This window comes from Gadus chalcogrammus, chromosome 11 (assembly GCF_026213295.1).
Source record: "Gadus chalcogrammus isolate NIFS_2021 chromosome 11, NIFS_Gcha_1.0, whole genome shotgun sequence".
In the NCBI taxonomy this organism is placed as follows: domain Eukaryota; kingdom Metazoa; phylum Chordata; class Actinopteri; order Gadiformes; family Gadidae; genus Gadus; species Gadus chalcogrammus.
In genome coordinates this window covers 14219930-14243035 of record NC_079422.1, presented here as the reverse complement: position 1 = coordinate 14243035, position 23106 = coordinate 14219930, and the positions used below count along the sequence as shown (strand labels likewise).

The 23106-nt window shown below is 44.5% G+C and overlaps 1 protein-coding gene across 1 annotated transcript; it reads right to left on the bottom strand.

Annotated features, from left to right (window-relative positions):
• Window positions 1–568: 568 nt before the first annotated feature.
• On the bottom strand, window positions 569–21674 carry ibtk (inhibitor of Bruton agammaglobulinemia tyrosine kinase). Its single transcript, XM_056601591.1, has 30 exons — window positions 21138–21674; window positions 20218–20335; window positions 19357–19735; window positions 19044–19140; window positions 18334–18458; window positions 16709–16819; window positions 16206–16376; window positions 15512–15629; window positions 14844–15024; window positions 14576–14699; window positions 14283–14460; window positions 13804–13960; window positions 13073–13478; window positions 12471–12730; window positions 12285–12371; window positions 12056–12138; window positions 11544–11581; window positions 11351–11447; window positions 11127–11228; window positions 10580–10697; window positions 10197–10257; window positions 9492–9622; window positions 9241–9353; window positions 8634–8779; window positions 8088–8209; window positions 7584–7682; window positions 7164–7319; window positions 6611–6814; window positions 4375–4507; window positions 569–3736 (listed from the first exon to the last, which is right to left on the bottom strand). Exons 3-30 carry the CDS (start codon window positions 19678–19680, stop codon window positions 3608–3610), a joined length of 4071 nt encoding a protein of 1356 aa, XP_056457566.1. The 5' UTR covers window positions 19681–19735; window positions 20218–20335; window positions 21138–21674; the 3' UTR covers window positions 569–3607.
• Window positions 21675–23106: the final 1432 nt, after the last annotated feature.

Here is a 23106-nt window from a genome sequence, read left to right as displayed (position 1 = left end):
GGCTTTAAACCTGTGTTTCTAAAGTGGACTAAGACGCGTATGAATAACTCTTAAATCAGGAATCATGGGGGTGCATCCTCTGCCAGAGAGTGAGATAAGGGTGATGGGTCAGTTCATTGGTTCTTCTCTGCCAAGGTACTTAGCTGTTTTAAAGAAGTTAACTAGTGTAACCAGTACCTACAACACGAAATGTAACCACAGAGAGCTTGGGGATACAGCTGCCAGATATCCGCTAGTTAATGCAAAGGCAATGTAAGCTGCCTTGCGTACAAGGCCAATTGAAATGGCATGTACTGTCATTTTGCTGCAGTGACGTGACCACATTTCTGCTGAATAGTGTATGCAGTGGCTCTGTTCAAACGGTGCTACTTTTGCCCTATAGGCACTACCTAATAGCCATAATGCACAGCGAAATGATGCACACTTATTCAGCACTGTATACCATGATGCATAATAGCATAGTAATAGGTTTCATAGTTATCGGCTTGTCTATGCGACCAATACACATAGTCCAGATGGATATTCTGGACTATGATAAGATACAATAATAAGATAGAAGTTCTAAGCCAGAGAATAAGGAAATGACGGAAGACGTGTTTCAAAGGTATCCGCTAAAAACAGGAAAGCCACAACTACATGGGAAGCCTGAACAAATTATTATTTTCCAGGAAAAGAAGGATTCATCAATCCAATCTGTTTAGCGAGCCAATAGGAAGAGACCATATCCCGTAGATTTGCATGATGGCTGATGAGATACATCCTGTTCATATGCCCTTTAATTACAGAGTAAGACTCAAGTCAACACAACTTTAGATGTAGTGTTAGTCAAGCTAATCTGCCAGTAAACCAAACCTCACAGGGAACATAATTATTAAAGATCAGCTGATAAAGGTCAAAACACTAAATCAAATAAAAAATCCCAAAAAGTTGTAGCTTTTATAAATCAGAGAAATAGAATACGTCTTTTAACAGCTGCAAGGGTATCATACTGTAAACAGTTAACGATTACAGTAGTTTATCCTGATAATGGATATCCCAGCATTTGCCCCCCAATCAATCAAAAGAGCATCCTCAGCACCACGAAGAATCAAGATGTATTGACAAGGCAGTTGGACTTGTGGGAGGCAGTTCAGAGTTCTACATTAGCCGCTTGGTCCCTTCCCACCTACTCCATAAACAGATATAGGGTGAGTATATTCACTGTTTGTACAACCGCCTCCATGATTTTACCATCTGTCTGGACAGGAATCCAATAAGAAGTCTCTATTCCACTCTACACCAACAGTTTGTAAAATAAAATATGCATTTATTTTCTTTCACACCAATCTCTCTTATGACTTCAGGCTACACTATGCCCCCCAAAATAAGGGCACGTAGAGTAATGGGTTGAACATATCTCATTGCGTGGCGTATCCAAGATGCGGTCTGGAAATTGAAGAGCTCCCTCCATGTTTAAATTCCCTGAGTTGAGGGCAACGGTAGCTGAACGTGCACGGCCAATAGCAAACCACCTCTCTGGAAAAGGGTTTTAGTTGAAGAAGCAAAGGATTCGGTTTGGGTAACTATAATGGTTTCATTTGGGTTAGTAGAAATGATAGACATTATATTATGGTGGTTTAATTAGGGATGATAGACTTGTTTAATTAGGGTTAGTTGAACATTTAATTTGGTTAAGTTAGGGTCAGTAGACAGGTTTAGTTGAAGTCAGTAGACTAGTCGAGTTAGGGTTTGAATTAGGGTTATTACTAGTGGACTGGTTTAGTTGGAGTAAATACTAGTAGACTGGTTTAGTTAGGGATAGAACACTGGTTAAGTTGGCGTTTTTACTAGTAGACTGGTTTAGTTAGTTAGCTGGGTTGACTGGGGCTTCCACACTCTTCGCTCCTAAATCATGAAGTTGATAACGCCCTGATGCATTAATTTGCTTTGACTGATCAATACGTTTTTTTTCACAATTGTCTTGGAAACAGGATTGATATTAAATCTGGAGTCCTGCCATCTCTCACCCACAAGTCTTACATTTTTATGCACTATGAATGAATACATTTTAAGCTATACATTATTACTTGGCTGCCTTTGCGCCATTTCCATTATGAAATACTAGATGTCAACTCTAGGCACCTTTAGTCTTTGATTATGGTGTCATTTAGTGCAAGTATTCTAATGAGTCAAAATTATTATTCACACACAAACCATCTCTGACTTCTAATTTGGTGCTCTTCTAATTACGGCCATAGAGGCCCTAAGTTGTCACACTCACTTCCCAGAGCAAGGTTATTATCTCTAATCAGAGGCTAGGACTTCATAATGACTTCATCATTTGCTCATGCAGAGGAGATGAAGAATCAGTAGATGAATGCAAAATTAAATGTTATCTTTATTAGATGTGATGAAACATTTTTTATATATTATTCGCTTTTTATTCAGCGACATATCGAGTCTCGGGAAACTCGCTGCAATTAAGGAGCTGCCAGAAAAAGGGAAAAAAGTTCAATGTTAAATCTGGTCCATTTTATCCAGTCTGCTGCTCTAAAGCACATCGGTAATCGAATTAAAACAGAGACAAGGGACAGCTTTTCCCTACAAAGGGGCTCTTTTTATTGAATGGTGTTTGCTTTGCACAGCTACCAGTCTTCTGCTCACAAAGTCAACTAGAGTCCTGCAGTAAAGTCATCATGGAATGGAGGGCATGTAACCATGTAGAATGTACTTATCCGGCTGTAGAATCAATTAGCTCCACGAGAATAAACGAATAGGAGCAACCGATGAAATCATGTGGTTATGTCGGGTTTGTTAAATGCTGTACACACACACACACACACACACACACACACACACACACACACACACACACACACACACACACACACACACACACACACACACACACACACACACACACACACACACACACACACACGTCTGTGTACATGCGGTAAAGGCACATAACTTGCTCTTATTAATATAGTAAGTCTACCGTGAGCATCTGCTGGACTTATAACACAAGAGACCAATTCATCAAGATTCAAGCAAACTATGGGCTTTTGGTCCAGCATGACATATTACTACTGTTGACTGTAAAATAAATAGAGCTAAGATTACAAGTTGTATGGGGAGGGGAAAAAACAGACTTTGCTCAATAGTTTGCAGGTGGCACAGTCTCACTCTTGACACATCTGTATATACACATGGCACTCCTCGACTACCTGCACACATCTGGCTGATGTGCTTCTCAATAGACCTAATAGACTCCAGCACTGACAATCTTTGGCAGACCAACATCGCTAAACACTAACAGTGGTAAACTTGACCCCCACCATGTCCTCAAAAACCCCTTTTGCTACAAGTATTATGCATTATATTCTTCTCTTGCATCACATTCCTTTAACAATTGGGGAAAAAGTTAGCGTCTGCATTCTATTACTTGGACCACACACACACACACACACACACACACACACACAACAGCTGATGTCTCAGCTCGGGTCTACAGGGCTTGCAGTTGCAGCGTCGCCATGGAGCCCGTGTGCAATCTAGCGTGAGGTGGGCTGGGGAGGGGTGGGACAGGGGGGGCCCTGCGTTTCACCTGACTGCAGGGTGATCGTCGTCAGTGTTGTTTGTTCCAGGTGGGCGTGGCGATCGGACCCATCGACGACCGCTCCACCACGATCAGCTCGTCTGGGTTGTCCCGCGCTTTGTAGTGGATCAGCAGCTGCTGGATGGCACACTCCTCGATCTAGACGGACAAGAGGAGCGGGGACGCGGGAGGATGAGTCGTGTTTCATGTAGAGACGAGGACGGCTGTGTCAGAAACCCTGGAACCACTATTAAGGACCGCTTTGGTTTTGCAGAGGGGTTACGAAAACTGATGACATTGAATGCAGAATGCTAATCAGAGCTCTGGACATAATCGCTAGCAGAGGCCCCTAAAAGAGGAGGAAGACTTGATTGAATTGGGAGGTTCTCTTTCCCTTGAGGTGTTGACAGTGACACGGAAGTGTTCCAAAGTCGGCGGCCATAAAAACACAAAAGACAAACATCCTAGAGGGGATGTTTGTCGTGCCTCAGACACATTATTTCTGGTGTACGTATTCAGCAATGCTAAATATGGAATCCAATGACGCCCTCCTGGTCCCTTTGCAGTAAAAGTATGAATGAGACAAACTTACACCGAAACACAAGCCTGAGAACACATTAACAGGGTTTCTTCACATTATTCAGTCAATGTTTCCCAGACTTGAATCTAAAGATCTCTTGAAGTGCAGTACATCAGGATATTGATGCATGAATTGCAAATCCATGGAAATGACCATCAAATTCCACAGCTTTCCATACCTGCACTTCTCACACACACGCACACACACACACACACACCTGGATGAGCGCCAGGGGCTTCTCCCGGCTGCGGATCAGAGCGGCCTCCTGCTGCTTCTCCTCCTCCAGGATGGCGGTGAAGGGGACGGTGGAGGCCCGGGGGGGGCTGCCCACCGCTCCCAGCACCCATGGCCTAGGGGGAGAGAGAGGCCGACAGACGTGTTAGCGTGATTCAGTGGCCGTGGTGTGCTTTCCACGCACGGCCATGCCATTTATAGTGGTTGCCGTAACAATGCTACTTCACGCAGTGCTTGCGCTCTGCACACGGACAATAAAAAAATATCAGAGGCTCGTGACACGCAACAAATCGCCGTATAAACCCTGCATGAGACCGGTGATGGCGCACAGTACGTGCACGGCAACTATGGATTTTATTTTGGGCGGCACGCCCTGGGAGACACCGGCACCAGCTTTGAGTAAACCAATGCAGACAGGCGGGTGTGTGTGTTGTTGGCAGTGAATCTAAAAAAAAAGATAGACATTTTTATTTAGGGGAATGGAAAATAGGTGCTTTGATGACTTTCGATTTGGCAACGGTGGCACATTCCGGATGGTTTGGGGTGTGGTAGTGTGGACAGTTTCTCTCTGATAATAATGTTGCTAGGCATGCAGTTCCCTTTCTTTAGTGCCGAACCCGCTAGCCTCCTGAGCTCATCCAGACACACTAGGATCCTGCACATCCTCCTCAGTGATGTGTTGTGACACGCGCCCTTGCCCTTATCGATTGTGATTACCATCACTGTTTTCACCACCACCCCAGCTGCTCTGAGCACTATGGATGTTTTCGGGGTGTAAACTGGGTCGCCTACGGATTCTCACGGAATTGTTGGCATCAACAAAAAAACACAGAAAATGTGTCCATCATCACCAACCCTCGCTTTGAATTTATCTCAATTCCTTCAGCCTCAATATATATATAAATGATACGATCGCTGAATATGAAGCTGGACCAGAGTCAGAAATGAAGAGGGTCTCGGGGCAATAAAAATATAGGAATTGCGAAATTTAAGGGGTTTTACATATCTAAACTACAGTTTTTCCGTATTTAAACATTTATCAATCTCAATTGACATGAAAATATGACTTTGTAGAACAAATACATATTTGGATTTTTGAGACTTTGAGAGATGTGCATGGCGGTATAATAACTTAGTTATACATCAAATGCATATAATCAATTCAAACGCTCAAGAGCTAAAATCTACTTTCAGTTGAGAAGAAGAGTAGTAGGCTAGATTTTATTTTTTTTAGCCCCATCGATAGTACCGCATCTAAAACGATATAGTTTCTACCCTGGTCAACATGCATTCATGCACATGAAAGACAGCAAGTTAAACGGAACGCAGGTCTACAGATCAACAGTCGGCTGCCCTATCCAATTCAGTCATGTGTGGTTCTCCATGGACTGTCCATGGCTCAGGCGTGTTCTTACCGGGGGGGGGGTTGACAACGATGGCCGGAGTGAAAGTCAATTGTCATTGTAATCCCCAACCAGCCCCTAAGACACAAACTATCAGTGTGTGTGCTTGTGCGTGTCCCTTCTGCGTCTATCCAGCATACAGCTCAGAGAATAAAGCGTCACACCAAGCGGATTTTGTTGGATACTAAACTTAAAGTAGAATGTGTGCAGATTAGCTTTTTTAGCGACAACATTTTATTGATTTGCTTTAGAAAAAAATAACGCATTTAAATAAATACAAATCCCCCCATTACATTCTCAACAGCCATATACATTAGTTAACACCTCAACATTGCCATCCAGTGGACAAAAAAGGTCCCCATGTGCTTCAGCTGTCAAGGACTCTCTTTCTGGATCTGTGATTGTTGTTATTATTTAGACATTGAATATAACTATGAAACAATTCTAATGAAAGTTGAAGATATGCAATATTCTAAATACAAAATAAAGTTTGAGTCTGCCCCTCCCCAAAATTCTTAAGTATTTATAGCTAGTTGCTGCAAATGCTGGTTTAATTGTAGCCACAACCGTTTGTATTGTTAAGTTATGGGCCCATGACTACAACTTTGATCGTCTCAGCGCAGATCTCTCCTAGCTAGTCCCTCCAAAACGTGCTGAACAATGCTTTGATTCAGAGTACGCTCATTTTGTAGAGTGTGTGTGTGTTATATAATACACTCCGAATGCGAGAGAATGTGAGAGTGTGAGAATGTGTGTTTGTGTGTGACTGGGTGTGTTTTTTTGTGTGTGTAAGTTTGACTGTGTGTGGTCACCTACCCAGACGTTTTTTCAAGCTCACTTGGTTCAGCACATTTGAAAGTGACCCTTCTCTGGGTCGTCATGGTAACCGGGCTCCCTTGTGTTGCTTGGCCGCCGCTGCCCCCCCTCATCTGCCCCGCTCCACTACCCACAATGCTCTCCTCCTCTGCCAGGAGGTCCCGGAAAGACCGGGAGGCAGGGGGCGACTTCACTGGTGTTGCCCTGGAGACAGGGGTGGGAGAAGATTGGTTTCTGATTACAAGGGAGTTCTAACAAAAAAAAAGTCAGCACACCAATTCACTTCCACGTTAAGTTATGTGCATATTTTATATTTAGGGTGTGTATCCGAACACGACTGATCACGGACAACAGCATCGTACGGCTGCTTTTTAATTGTTTTGTAATGTTTGCAATGTCTCTTTTAATGTTTATTTGGGTCATATATAAATATGTGTAATATATTTGTTTGTTAACGTCAATCCCAATTAAGCAGAGGGCAATTTTCCAGATTGGTTGGGCAATAAAGTGGTATTGTATTAGAAGTCCCTCTCTTCTGTCATATTTCTCTCACCAGGCCATGGCTCCGCCCTTAGAGGGGGTCACCACAGCGACGGCTCTGGACACGCCCGGTTCCCTGGGGGGTTCCTTGGCAGCCTGGGCGATCATCTTTCTCTGCTTCTGGGACAGCTTGGCTGGGACAGGGGACAGCTTACTGCTACCGCCCACACTGGAGCCAAAAAACACACACACACATATTTTATTTTTAGAAGATATTCAAGCTCATGATTTTGGTTCCTAGACAGTAACGACAAAGATAAAGGCCTATAAATAACAAATAAACACCAGCAGAATGAGCCTAGACTGATTAATCCTATTGCATCTTCGGGAGTAATATTACTTTGTTGCCGTATTGTGAAACTGCTGCTTAGTTACTCAAGAAATGACAAGACAAAGAGACAAAAAAGCATGAAATTAAAATATTTCCCCAAACCTTCCAGGGCTTCTGGGCGTGGCTCCAGGTGCGGGAAAAGAGCCAGCCTCCAGGTGCATGATGGTTCTGAGGTCCAAGATCGGTAATGGCCCTGCAGGCCTGGCCAGGGGAGAGAAGCACTCTTCAGGTTTGGGAAAGCATCTATTGTTGTTGGTCCGTGTATCTGTCTCCCCCCCACCCCTCCAGAGGCAGTGTAGTGTAGACAGGAATCTGGACAGAAGCTCCACATCTCCCCGTCAAGTAGTCAATACCGACCCGGCCCAGAGTCAATAGTCCCTTATGAATTTCTCTCGGGATGAGTATTGGAATTAAAATAAAAGGATATAAAAAGGAGGGATCCGCCTTACCAAACCACGCTCATATGTTCCACTGGACCAGGAGTGGGTTTTAGTATCAGTCTCAGAAGGATGGGGATGAGGTCTTACCAAACCCCTGCTCATATGTTCCACTGGATCAAGAGTGGGTTTGAATATTGGTCTCAGCAGGAAGGGGATGAGGTCTTACCTGGCCCGGGTCTTGGGGATGGGTTCTGGTGCTGCGCTACCGGGAGAGCAGTGAAGTCCGTTGTCCAGCGAGGTCGGGGAGCAGGGCACGGTCAGCGCCTTCTGACAGACGGCCTTCTCCACCTGTCACCCGGGGTCAAGCCACGCTGTTATAATACTGGAGCGATATTGAGCAGGATACAGTCCACTCTTTGTATTGACATCGGGAAAGAGCCCCGACACACTTTCTTTCGAAACACCAAATTGATGGATTCATGAAAATGTATTTCTTGGAGGGTGACAACTTTAGCCGTGTCCACACTAAAAGAGATAGATTTTCTGAATGATTGTTGGTTGTCCACACTATCGAAAATATTGTCAATTGAAGAAATTATATGTGTGCGTGTGTGTTGGGGTGGGGGGGGAGTGATCAGACAGTCCTGTGCAGCAGAATAGAGAATGCCTTTACTCAATCATAGAAAACTTAGAGAATAGTGCTGAAAAATAAATTTCACGGAAAAACTTCCGTAGACTAAGAGAATGGATGGCTGGTAATGCCTTCAGAGACCTCGGCCTTGTCGTGGAAGACGGGTGACTGCAGATCTCGGGGGCTGGCGGCCCCGGTAAAGCTGCCGTCTGAGTCAGAGGTCATTAGCTCCTGCAGTGAGTCACTGGAGGTGGCGACGCAGGACGTCACCAGGCACGGGGCGACCACTGAGGACAAAAGACACAAATAGAACCGCACACTTCATTATTGCATGCCATAGGTTTTAGTATTATTTTGTTGTTGTGAATGTATTTGGGGAGGGGGGGGGGGGGGGTTGAGGAGGCTGCAGGCACAAGCAATTGGTTCCCCTGAGAATTAAACCCAAATCCATCTAAAACTGGACGAAAGGAGATAGGAAGGCCATTGCCGAATAATAGCCGGGTTCGGTGGTGTGAAAAATTACCCCGGAGAATGGTTATTAAAATTGAATTTCCGAGAGCGAGAAAATCACACGTGATTCATTGTAATGTCATCGTAGGCCAAATAATTGATTGGATTCATGGTCGAATTTCAATTTAACTTGGGGCTTTTCCGTGAGACGATGATGTACCTGTGGACGAGGCGGGAGAGCAGTGTGAACGGCAGCCTAACAACCAATCTCACTTTAAATGAGATGTGTTAATCATACCTGCCACGGGAGGACACTGGATCCTATCGGAGATGGTGTAACCTCCGGAACTTTCCGATCGTCGTCGTGGTTTCTTCTTAGCCTTCACCTTGGCCTTCTTCAACAGAGTTTCTCTGAGGGGGAAGCATTTCCCTCCGGTGAGCCAACATTTCATTGTTTTTTAACAAAGGAAACCTGGTCTGGGATTAGACTTGGTAACCAAATGAAGATTTTTTGCGGTACAATCAATTAGCGTTTCTAGCGGGGCCAACCTGCAGGAGGGTTCCAATTCGCTTTGTGTTTTGGGACTGAACACAACAGACTCCGAGTCCTCCTCCTCGTATGGGCGGAGGTCTGGGGCATCTGGGTAGGGCGTAATGACTCTCTTCTGCATGGCTGGGATCTGATCACACGCAACAGAGTGAAGAGCTCAGCGGAAGACATCGGCCAACCCGCCGGATAACGGGCTGATTTGACACGCATGAATGCTCCGACGGAATACGACCAACGCACGGACCATTAACCCAAACAGTAACTTCCAGGGGGCAGTGCAGCTGATGAATAGCAGACCAGCAGTACCATCAAGGTGCAATCAGCATAACGCTGAGCCTGCATACTGCACACATCTGAATACATTAAATGGAGCAGTACGCAAGATTTAAGGTGGATTTCAGAAACTGACAAGAATTTGAAAAGAAGAAATCCCCCATCTCTTAGCCACAGCTATTTGGATTTACATTAAGAGTTAACTCCTCGAATGTTAAGAGAAATTTGACTTAATTATTTTACAGAAATATAGCCTACTGCTCCTTTAATAGCCACCGTTCAAAGAATGCCAGTCAAGAGAGAAATCATAACACATTTGAACAAACATTTGATTATCATTATTCAACATAAAACAAACTATTTTTGTTTGTGCAGTTGAACTCCAGAGTCCTAGCAGGGTGTGTGTGGGGTCAACCCGGGAGATGACTCACCATCCGCCTGTAGGATGCAGACAGCTCCAGCAACACTTCATCACTGAGAACATCAAGCGCTCTGAACACACACACACACACACACACACACACACACACACACACACACACACACACACACACACACACACACACACACACACACACACACACACACACACACACACACACACACACACACACACACACACACACATCATTCCCATGATATTCAAACTATGCCAAGAAGTCTTGCTAAGGAGGTGATTGTTATCTATCACGCGGCCAGAAGCAGATTGCCATACCTTTTGTCCCCCCTGACCAATGCATTTCTCCCCACAGCCTGACTTGGCAGAACAAACAAATGACTGCATGAAATTCAGATTCTTCTTGTGGCCACTCACTTGGCTTCTAGGAGTGCGGCCATGTTGAGGACAATGAACTGGAGGCAGGACAGCTTCAGCTGCTCAGCATTGTACATGGCTGCAAACTCCAGCAGCTCTGCAGCATTCTTCAGGGTCACTGACCACAGAAAAACCAAAAAAGGTGAAGAACAAAGCGCAAAACTGACCGATGCAAGACACAAAAAATAGGATAAAAAAGGGCCCCCATTTGTCAACCAGCTGTGATTGAGATTAGCCCTGCCCCGTCTCATCACAAGTAGAAGTTTCCATCTATATGCATGCTCGATAGATCAGTCTTTCAGCCCACCCACTGGACTGTACAGCCTGGAAGGCTAATCTATCCATAACACATCTAGATGGACACCTATGTGTAGCATGGCTGCAGAAAAACAACAAAATATTGTGCTACATTCACACTCCGTGGGCGTTCCTCCTTTTAAATTAATAATTATATCAATGTTTTGGGCATGCTAAAAATATGCAGCGAAACTCGCGCGCTGTTAAAAGACATGATGGTACGATAGGAGAAGCTGATAAAGTGACCTACAGTTCTCTGTGATGGCAGTCTCACTCATCTCCTTGAGACGTGTGATGAGCAGCTGGTCAGCCACCACCAGGACGCTGCACACAAACTCTACATTCAGACACTCTGAGGGACAGAGCAAAGGACATCCAGTGAGAACAAACAAGGCATAACGTTACGGATTGAATATAATGCAATATTAAATAACACACTATTTGAAATGTGCAGCATAGCGCTGAATAACACACCTTTGATGGTGGGGGATTCGTCAGTGTAAACATACTCCAGAATGACCTGCAGAATTTCTGAGCTTGTTGGCATTTCTAGTGCAGTACACGATGTTGCCTGAAGGGGGCACAAGACAAAAGTATTTCTTAGAGTCACTGAGAAGGTAATAATACTGCTATATACACAATGTGTTCAATAAAGTAATCTTCATACCTCAACCCATGGATTTCCAAGCATACTTTGGAAGTATTCTGTAAAATAACAAGACATGGGTTACCCACAATCAACAGAACACCTATAACCATCTCTAAAAGTGCCTTCAAATATTGTAGGGCCCTTGTAGAAACCCAAAACATAAAAAGAGTAATGAAATGAAAACATTGGTTTGTATTCAACATGGATGTTACAGTAGGAGCTGGAATAAGGTACAACAACATTTAAAAGGAAAACCAAACTTTGTTGTTCAAGAAAGTCTGGTTCCACTATCAAAATTTACATTTCTGTTCTGGTTCTCGCCATCTCAGCTCACTACAATCAGATCGGGGGGTTGTCCTAGACCATGTGACTGACATTTCCTCGGAAACTACAACTACTAGTCACAAATAAAGCATTTGCCCCAGGATCAATCCATAGCCCTTCTATGTTACCCACTACATCACTATACATCCAAGAGTAGTCGTCTTAGGGTTTGGTTTTCCTTACAAAATAAGAAAAAAGGGTTTTACCTAGTCGGGCACACAGCACACTCTTGTGACAGCGAAACTCTTTTCCTTCTTCAGACTTCAGAGTGACGTCACATAGGTATGCGCTGGGGGAGGGCGGGGGAAGGAAAAGTAAAGAAATAAAACATTTATTCAGGGTTAAAAATATATTGTTAATGTCACTCACTTTAGTAAACCGACGGTGACCATGCGGTGACATGGATGAAAAATTAAATGCAGAAGTCACACTTGCCACTTTTTCTGGTTGAACTTGAGTTTGTTGCCCGTCTTTTTGTGAACAACGTTGATCCTCCCGTTTTCATACTTGACTCCGTCCAGTCTGCAGGAGCCATGTAAGAAAAGCAAGATTATTGATCTCCATTAACTCAATTATTTTGTAGAAACCCCCCCAGTAGGCAGGTCTTGCTGCTCCCCGCACCTTGCAGACAGACTGGCCAGGCCAAGCTTTTTGGCGATGCCCTGTAAGGCCTTCACAGGGTTGGAGCCTCCCCCGTTGGCTCCGGCCTTGTCGTCGCCTCTGGCCCCCTTGGCCTTCTTGCCAGGCTTGGGGGCCTTCTTCTTGGTCTTGTCGGCGTCTCTTTGGCTGCCGGGGACCAGGGAACGGTAGACGTCCAGGGCCGAGCGACCCCTCAAATCCATCTCCTGCAGACTGCTGATCAGCCTCTCCTGCTCCGTGTCCTGGACCGGGAGATGGGTCACGACTGAATAACCACCACTTCCATTTAATCTAAAAGGTTATCAATGGACATGTTCAATTCAATTAGCTGAAGACATAGCAAAAACATGTATAAATGTTTATTAAGTTAATTTAATGTAAAAAAAAATCTAGTTCATATGCCTACATTATTTTTAGAACAAAAGGATTCAGACATTTAGGATTTGATGATTAACTCGTGCACATGTCTGCTATAATATCGGGACGAAACATTCAGTGCAGTCACTACGTAACAATTAGAAAGATGGCTCCAATTTGAAAAACAATAAAACCCCTTTGAAATCCCTTCTTCCACATCTCCATACCTGGTCCTGGTAGTGGCTGTGGTCCGGCGTGGCCACCGAGCCCGTGGGCCTGGTACCGTGCAGCAGCAGCTCACAGGAGTCGGTGTAGATGAAGCTGAGGGCGTGCTCCAGCATGTCTGCGGGTATCTTCTCCAGGAGGACCAGGTCGCAGCCCACCGCGTCCTCGCTCACCTGCACCTCGCCGTCTGCCTCCGCCTCCTCCATGCCGCCGCCGCCGCCTTCGCACATGAACAGCTTCCGGAAGAACTCGGACCTCATGGACAGGATGTACTTGTGGGCGGGGAAGGTGCGGTCGCCGGCCTGCAGCGTCACGTCGTGGATGCTGTCCGTCTCGTCGGCCTCCTGCAACAGGCAGCCGAAGTGTTGGGAGAAGGAGGACGGGGAGACGATGGGGATCTCAAACAGGCTGCGGAGAAGGAACGAGGAAAACAGTTAGGGATTAAGATGGAGAAGGGATTTGTTTTTCCCCATTCCATCTTTTTCTGATGAGCTGGAGAGCTTTTATTGATCCGCTTTAGAAAAAAAGGCCAGGAGCATATATCTTTCCTCTACAAAATGAGCATCATTGCGAATCATTCTATTTTCACCCCGGTATAGACAGAGACAGACCGTGATTACAGTATCGAATCTTATAGATAGAACATATAGCAGGAATGTCCCAAGATTAGGTGTCATTGATCCAGAAGATGGATGTGTAAAAATAAGAGGAAAAATGGAGACCTGATGCCTACCTTGTTTTTGGGTCCGACTGTAGCACTCCAAAGTTGCTTCCTTTAGAGTCCGACGTGATGCCGACTGCTCGGTGGACATACGGGAGCTTCTCCAGGCGAATGCGTTCGTACACCGTGGCGGCGCTGGAATGGCCGCCGCACACCTCCACACTGCCATCTGGAACAAAACCGAGGTCTGTGAACCTCCAGCTACTCCCATTGCAAAACAGCAGCAGTTCAGTCATTTAAAACTGAATTGGAATCCATTACTCAATTCTATACCATAAGCATATTACCTTTAGCATGAACAACATGTGTTCTGTTTAATGTTATTAAACCGTGTGGCAAGTTATACCAGTTTGAAGACATTGCAGTCATGCCTGTTGGCAATCATTCTACTGTTGTGTAATGTTTGATAGCTCAACCGGTACATATTTAGCGTATTGACTGTGCTTGTTTCCTGGTGTTCTTCGGGCTTCACATAGCAAACAGTTCCTCACCCTTCTTCCCATCAAACTTCTTGTATTCTCCAGCCCAGACGCCGCTAAAGCCCTCTCCCTCCTGGGTGACAAACATCATGTTGTTCTTGCTGAGGGCGATGTCGGACACAAAGACCTGCCGTCCGTACGCCCACCTGCACTGTCGCACTGAGCCGCTGAAGGAACGCCAGCAGAACACCTAGACACACGGGAGGAACGCCACAACAAAAACAGTTTGCACACCAACGCTTCCTTCAACCGCCAAAAATATGATTGGATGATTTTAACTGTTCCTGGTTGGGAGGCGCACTCACCCTTCCAGCTTCATCCAGGGCCAAAATGGCAATCTTCTCTCCCACTCCCTCGTTCAGCGTCTGTGGGGCCACGCGGTGATCCAGGCTGCCTCCACTCACCAGGACCTTCTTGATGTTCAGTTGCCTTTCAGGGACCGCCGCAGTAAATTAAAGCAGGAAGAAAACCCTCAACATCAGCGTGAACATTAATCTATATTGAACTGCTTTTGGATACAGCAGCGCAAAACTGAGCTGCATGGCTGAGGATCAAGCCCTCATCATCGCTCACCTGGACGCTAGCTTCTTGCACTGGTAGTCGGCCAGCAGGTAGAGGTCGCCCTTCTCTGTGGCAACGACGGTGGCGCCGTTACTTGCCGCTACCATGGCGATGGAGACATCCTTGTGGTGCAGGGCAGACACCTGCCTCGGGGCCGTCACACACTTCTCCCCGTTGGGGTCCAGCAGGTAACCTGGTAGGGGTACGACCAGACGTCAAGGCCTTGCTTAACCCCTCGAGCAACCGGGCTCTATGAGCACCGTGGTCAAATCAATGTTAAGCAATACATCAAGTTAATGTTGTAAATACTTTCAAACCTTGCACTTCCTTCATGTGTTAACATCTTTTGCAATCATCTCATGCAACTTTTTCAGATATAAAGACTACATAATCGTACACACTTTATCCTGCTTTCAAGACACAATTTGCAACCCCGCATTTCTTAGCACACAGCGCACAAGAGCAGACCTTGAAATTAGCAACCTTAGGTATTGAACAGAGAATACATTTTGAATCGTGACTCGAATAGTGAGAATAGGGGGGATAGAGAGAATCAGGGGAATAGAGAGAATCGAATAGTGAGATACCGAAAGTTTGAGACACCTGAGGGAAATTCCACAGACAATTTGCAATCGATCTACAGGGGGTCCTTTAACAGGACCTGGCATGTTGACCCTCACCCAAGTGTCCTCCATTGAGGCCCATCGTGTAGACAGCCTCCCTGGTCCACAGTACTGTGTGGAACCTTCCGGCAGCCACACCAATCACAGTCCTGCCTTTCAGGTTCTTTGAGAACACCTGCACACAGCAATTAACAGTTCAAACCACTGAAGCAGGACCCTCCCAAAAGGATGGGCTCAGCGCCAATACTTAACATTTCAGCCAATCGGTTAAATCACATGTTTTGATTGAATAACCCTAAAATGTAAAATAAAACTAAAATGTACTGTATTAAGAAAGTGCTGCGTGGAGGAATGCTTTCAGATGCACCGGGTTGACTGGCTCGAACTTGACCCGGGGGTTATAGTTAAGACACATGGCAGTTCTTGAAATTATCGTAAAACCAGCCTGTTATCAGCATTTCTAAATACATTTTGCTCTCTTTTAAAACATTGAAAATGCTGCTAAAAACATCAATTGTTAACACCATTACCCCACACGCAACCATTAAAAAAAATCCTTAACCCCTCTACGTAATGAACGTCTAATCAATACATCGATCTCATCAAGAGCAATTCCCTTGTGTCAACGGCCGGTTGTAAAGTACGCACTGTGTGTTCTTTCCGAGGTACACTCCTAGAACAGCCTGAATCTCACTGTACAACGTATCTCCCCCCCTGCCCCCCACCGCAACAAACCACCCGCTTCCACTACCTGCTTCGGGACGTAAGCGGAGGCAGGCGGAGGAGAGAGGCCCAGCTGGTGGAAGGTGTTGAGGCCAAATGTGTAGACGTAGCCCCCCTCGGTGAGCACCACCGTGTGGTCTTTGGCCGCGGCCACCTGGGTGCAGTGGTGGGACGTCAAGCCCTCCACCATGCGGGGAACCTGGGGAGGACAAACGGCAGGACTCTCAGGCGCTAAGCATGTATATCGGGGCCAAGGAGTATTAATCGGCCTCCACGGGTTAAGCAGCGGTGCAATTTAATTATAATCCCAAGACCAAAGGTCAGGAGACAATTGGAAAACTCTGGTGGGTACAAGTATTGGCGAAAGTCAAATGCAGAGAACAGATGAAAGGGGAAATACGTCAGAGGATTAGTAGCCCCGCTGAATGGATTCTTTAAGGTGACCTTTGGAGCCATCCATCAGAGTCATTTAAAAGCAGACCCCATCAACATTAATCAACACCACCCTTTTATATTTAGTCCAGTCTGTACCAGGTATGTCTGTTCGTCCCCGTGCCCGAGGCGACCACCTTGACCGTGTCCACAGGTGAACACCTGGCCTTTCTGGGACAGGAACACAGAGTGGAACTTGGACAGCACCACCTGGGGAGACAAAGACACCTGCACATTAGTAAACATGATTCTATCAGCCATCACTTGATATGTTATAATAGAGGGTGGCCCGTTTAACATATTCAACTTCAGGAAAATATTGCTTTTGTTGTTGCTAATGAGGTGGCCATATCTTGCCCCCCCGTCCATCTTTTTCCATGGCCACGGCCAAGCTCACTCGTAGTAATAGTAAAAGGCAGTGCCAACAAAGAGTGCGTCCCAAGTGGAAAAGCAAACATCATTACTAATACATGGCTCCTATCGAGCACTCAAAAGGCCGTAGTGATGTTTCCTTGAGTATCGCATAGAGGGGAACATCCACCCACACAAGGGTGGCTCATTTAATTAAAAACATGTCATTGTGGAATTAATATTTAACCTCCAGCCCCTGCCAGATTGGTGAAGAGGACAAAGGCTCCGAGGCCGTGCACGGAGCACCCCTCGGCTGTCGGGTGGCCGTGAAACGGGATCCACCTGACCCCCAATAAGTATCATGAAGTTGGGGAAGACACCCATCCCCCAATACCCCACCCCCATTCCCATTCCAAAAATAAGCACCAATTCATTGAGTTTTTAGTGTGAAACAACCACATGGCAGCCCATAGCTTAAACTGCTCAATGGATCAACAGAAAACGTTTAAAAAAATGACATTTTATTATGCCATTTATTTTCTATACATACATCATTTGACTGTAACCATTAATAATAATAACTAGCGGTTAATAGTCTATTGAGAGACGCGGGCACGGTGACCGACAGCTTTAATAACCCTTGATAAAGAGCAAGCACAGGACAAGTGGCATGAAATTGTAGCCCTGCTGGCAGGACAGGCTAGTGTGGCATTAGCCAGACGGTGTGGTCTACACACAATGATAGAAATTAACCTTTACATGAGGCACTTGGCCAACCGGCCCCGAAGGTGTATACACCTGCCGTACGCTCCTTCACTTAGGAGAATGAACTTACAGATGGCCTCCAATTTCTCATTAGCCAGCCATGTTCTGTATTGAAAGGCAAACACTGTTGGTGCTTATAAAAGGTTTTAGATTACCTGTAGTGTGACCATATTAGTAATAACCACCTAATTTGCCCTAAGTGCAATGAGTTAACATTAGGTATCCAAGCAAATACCTTTCGGCTACCTTAGTCCTCCTGAAAAGCGCTCTCAATTCCGAGAGCAGACAGTGCTTCGAAGAAAGAAAACAATATCCATTTTCTGGGATAGTCTTTACGCGTCAAGGGGCTTGCTACTAAACAGGCATCAGGGGACGGACTGTTTTGCAGGGTGGCCTGGGTAACACGTTGGATTTACCCGAGGGGCAATTTTTCAAATGTAACACGTTGTTATAGAGTTGATGCAGAGTACAAGGTAGCAGAGCGAGAACACCACAGGAGAACAGATTTGAAGGTGTGAAAGCCATATCCCGTAACCTTATATAGATTGGTAGTTAACAGTTCCTTGCTCCCTGAGGAAAGGAAAAAAAAAATGAACAAACAAAGCTACCTGCTTGACGTAAACTCCACTCCTGGCAAAGAAGTCAACAAGTTCCGGGTGCTGCCTGCTTTCCTGGTTGCCCTGGCCTAGACTGAAGTTAGTGTTGTTGCCCCATGTGTATACCTCCATTGGGTCTGGGAGAGGGAAGAAAATTATATTTACATTCCGAGCCATACCATCATTGGCGCCCCTACCCTCTTAAACTGCTATCAGCATTTTTTGCCCACTCCACTTTGTTTGGATTAAATTGTGTTTTGATTGAGTCTCATGGTTTTCATGCATTTGGCATGAAAAACAAGCACAATATAATCAATGTGGGGGAAGTAAAAATTGCTTATCACTGCTTTACGATGTAATTAAGGCTGCATACATAAGAAAATTAATCGATCAACAGTAAAAGAAAACAGCAAATTAATCTAATCATATATTGATAATCGATTAATCATTTAAATCACTTAATAAGAACATAGGACAAAAATGTGATTCTTAATTGCCTTTCAATTCAAATATTTGGACAATGGATCTTTATAAAAGGAACAGTATCAGATAAAGCAAGCATATTTGAGACTTCACTTCTGCCAATTGTGATCTAACCTCATCATTTATGACATTTTACATCTACCGGTAATTAATTTTACTAGATCATAAATCAAAAAGTAATCTTTACAGTCATCGACTATAAAACTAATTTCATCCCTAGACATAATCACACACAATACCTGTGTTTTTGAAGACCACGTGTTCTGGTCTGTCCTTCACAGTTAAGTCCAAGACGGAGAGACCCTCCCGGTCCTGTGAGGACAGCAGACCTCCATGCTGGAACAGCACAAGGACACACTTCATTATTATTATTTTAAGGTTTAGAGTAGCTTGTGTTTTGCATCTCGTCTCTCGTATCAACGCTACCTTCTTCAAATATACAATATTCAAGACCCTGGATAAACATGTATCTTTGATTGCATTGTAGGGGCCCTTGGCTATTTCTTGCCCTCTACCATTGCCTCAAACCCCATTTAAACAATGAGCACCTACCTTGACTAGAGCCATTAGGCAGTGGATCTGTCCATAGAAGACACTGCGGTGCAAAGGTGTCCATCCAGACTCCTTGTCCTTAGCCAGCAGGTCCGCGTTCTTACTCTCCACCAGCCACTCCAGCAGGGCCTTCTTGCCCGTTGACGCCGCTAGATGCAGGGCGGTGCGTCCGAAGGCGTCCTTCAGGGTGGCTGAGTTGTAGCAGTGTGCGCTCAGAAACGCCTGAAGACGCTTCTCTGAGCAGCAGGTCAGCACCGCCACCACTTCGTCTGCGTGTTGCGTTGAGCGGCACTTCGCTGTGCATTCAGGTATTAGCGGACTCATCCCGGCGGCTCCAGGCACAACACCAAGCTTCCCTTCACTATCAAAGAGCTTTTACCTAGTGACAGCAAGATACCCACCGCCCACAAACTCTATCAACCCTAAGTAATGCCAAGAATACTTTGTGATTATGAAAACCTGAACATTTACCTGAGTCCTTCAACTCAAACTTTCAATAACTTTTTTTTTTTTTTTTTTAAAGCTGCACTCATGAAGAAGTACTAAAATATAAATAATAATAAGGGGTAGGTTGAGATAGTTTTGGGGTGCTAGAATTGTGCTTGTGTTGAAATTTCACTGCACCCTAGCAACCCCAGAGCCTTGTTGGCTCAACTCAGTCTACCATCCTAACAGACAATGAAGTACAACCTAAGGTACTTGTAGTGTAAAACGCCATGTAGTAACCTATATCACTAATTGATATAGGTTTTAATAAAAAAAGTGTACAAACACCTGAATCAGTTACCAAAAAATTACTTGTATTTCAACTCACTTTTTTTTGCATTGTTATTATTTACAAAAGGCAACAATTTTACCAACCCTCTGATATTTACATAACAGGACTACACAGCAGTCCAATCGTCCAACTTGAGGGGAAAGGGCCCTTCCCCCCCAAAATCCAATGTTTTTTTTAGAACTCCATAATTAAATTGAGAACCTAAGAGAAAACAAATAGTGATATTAATATTTATAAAAGAAAGTGGCACACAGATAATAATTGTTTGCATGTTTTAACTTTCTGGGAGAACAGGGTACAACTACCCATAAGTTGTGAGGGAAATCTGCTACTGAAAGTGCAAGGGGTAAAGTAGCAGTAGAGTTTACAGTACTTTGCATTTCGTATGCAAAATACTGTCAGATCTAGAGCTGAATATTTGAGTTTGGAGCCAAGGGTCAAGATTAACGAGATCACCCATTATCCAACAAATAGACTCATTGTCGTCGTTGTTGGGTGGCGTGTTGCGTTTCAGTTTATCAGTCCTTACGCCATACGAGTACATTACATAATCTCATCAAATTTCGTTCAACATTAGGCATCATGCTAATGAGTTAGCACCGGTAGCTAGCCCCAGCAGCCCACTACACGTATAACAACAACCGATATTGATAACTGGGACTGGCTTTAACACTGCTATTCTGCAACCGATCAGATCCATCTGATGATCAAGCGCTCCGGAGCATCAACACAGCATGTGGAATGCACGTGAAAGACAACGTTGTCTGTGTATGGACGAATCTGGACTGGTTCAAACTTGGCTCTCTAGTCTAAACCATACTGAGAGGACCACCAGTATAGTTGCACTGAGGCGTATAAACCACTTCACGGAGGGAGGGTCGTGGTTTTGGTCTATGATGCAACGTTTACTATAAGCAGACAGCTGACACATGAAGCTAGCAGGCACTGGCTATCAGGCTACAGTCCGTCTTATACGTATACATATGCAAATAACAGTTCTCACCTCAAGCTACACAACACAGACACGGGTCATGAGTCTTGCATCCACGCAGAATACGTTCTGTTCCATTACTGAATATACAAAATACTTGTTATATATATATGTATATATAGTGGTCGGAAGAGCCAGTACAAGATGCAGTTGAAAGAGGAAGGTTGGGATTTAAAAGGCGGGGTGATCAGTCCTACGGAGGCTTCTCAGTGGTTGATGGCAGATACGTCCCCAACCGCTATTGGTTGGTTCTGCCGCACCTCGATGCGTCGGAGCTATCGTCGAACGCACCAAACCTCGTTCCAAGCATGGTTCCACGCCGTTCTCGTCTCAAACTCCTGGAACGAGAGCTCTATTGGCAAGAGAGAGGGCGGATCATCCAGTAACATCGGTTTAGCGGCGAGAGAGGGAGGGACTTTCGATATCCGTGTCCTTTACATGTTTCGGATTATGATTTGTCAAATGAGGTGTAAAAAATAAATATATATATTTACTCTACTAACTGTGGTTGTTTTCCCTTTTGTTAATCGTATTGGTCCGTCTGACGCACACAGCTCATAGGAAGGAAGAGACCGGAAATTCTGTAATGGAAGACCGGAATAACGCTTAGGTTCAGGATTCTCTCTCAGTTTAGCACTTTAAGGTATTTTAATAAAGGCCAATCCGTAAAATATTGAAGTTTTCTTTTTGTTTATTTGCCTTTACCCTTTTAATGGTGTGTTTTTAACATGTGTTGGCAAATATTCGAAACTCTTTGATATTGAAATAATAAAAGGCTATACAAGTGAACTTGATTTGACCTGATTTGATTTGTCCTGACTTGACACCATGGCCCACGTCTACTGTCTAAATTATTGGTGGATAATATATAACACAATAAAGGACAGGTAATTGTGTTTTGCCAAATTCAGTATCTAGACAATAAAAAAAGATTACAATTATTAATATTTATTCATTCAATCAATCATTCAATTTAAGAGTGACAGGGTAGTAAAAAAATCGCAATGAAAATCTCACACCTCAAAGCTTCACTTATGAAAGATGACTTTTTCTCAATGCGCTTGTACTTGATGTAATAGGGCCTATTTTGCATCGGGTCAAGAAAGGGCAACAGCAGGGCTTCACTGAGACTAATCCTTCATTAATAAAGAAGTGATAAGTGAATAAGGATTGTCTATTCAACTCTTTGTGCGGTTGTGTATGGGGGGGGGGGGGGGGGTTCTTTGATGAACACATTAATTCTGTATTTAGTCTACTGTATACAGAATTGTGTATTCAAATGATATAACACTAGGTGGGGACAATTCCATCTGATATCTTTGTGAAACCGTAAAGGTCGAAATCACATTTCAACAGGGCCAATGAGCTAGAATTGGATCTTGTGAACACAGGCCCGAGACTTTAGGGACTAAGCATAATCATAAATCTTCTCAGAATAACATTTGGCCATTGGATTAGGTTTGAGTAAGGATTTTGTTGCCATCCTGATAATCGAGTAAATCTTCTGAAAAAGGTCTGCTCCTGAAATGTCATTCATCATTTAAATTAAAGGATATGTCAAAGTCCTATGTGTTTCCAACAGATAATGACAGTAACCAAATACATGTGCAGGCCTAGGTTAGAGCCTAGAGAACTGGTTAGGGTGACAACATTTATAATAGGCCTATATATCAAACTGGTTTACCCATGGGGGGCACAATCTCATATCACCACCACTCGAAAAGTGAAATTGGAGCAAACCAAGATTTCTGTGTGCATCATTCTGGTCCCTTTGGCATGTGTGCTGCTTTTCAAGATAAACGTTATACAGTTAATCAGTTAAACCTATATTAAAGGGTATAAAGGTCTTTCATTGCAAGAGGATTTGAGGTACATAATGAATTTGACTGAAAGTAAAGTTAGTTGTAGCTCCCCCTCGTACGAAAAGAGGTTGGTCCCTTCCTTCTGGTTTGCACCGTGGCATCATATCAGAAGCTCCCCT

Coding starts and splice junctions, on each gene's coding strand:
- ibtk (XM_056601591.1), bottom strand. CDS start 19,680: ATGAGTCCGCTAATACCTGAATGCACAGCGAAGTGCCGCTCAACGCAA. Junction 12,139..12,284: donor AAGTTCAACCAGAAAAAGTG/GCAAGTGTGACT, acceptor GCCCTCCCCCAG/CGCATACCTATGTGACGTCA. Junction 4,508..6,610: donor GAGCTTGAAAAAACGTCTGG/GTAGGTGACCAC, acceptor CTCTCCCCCTAG/GCCATGGGTGCTGGGAGCGG.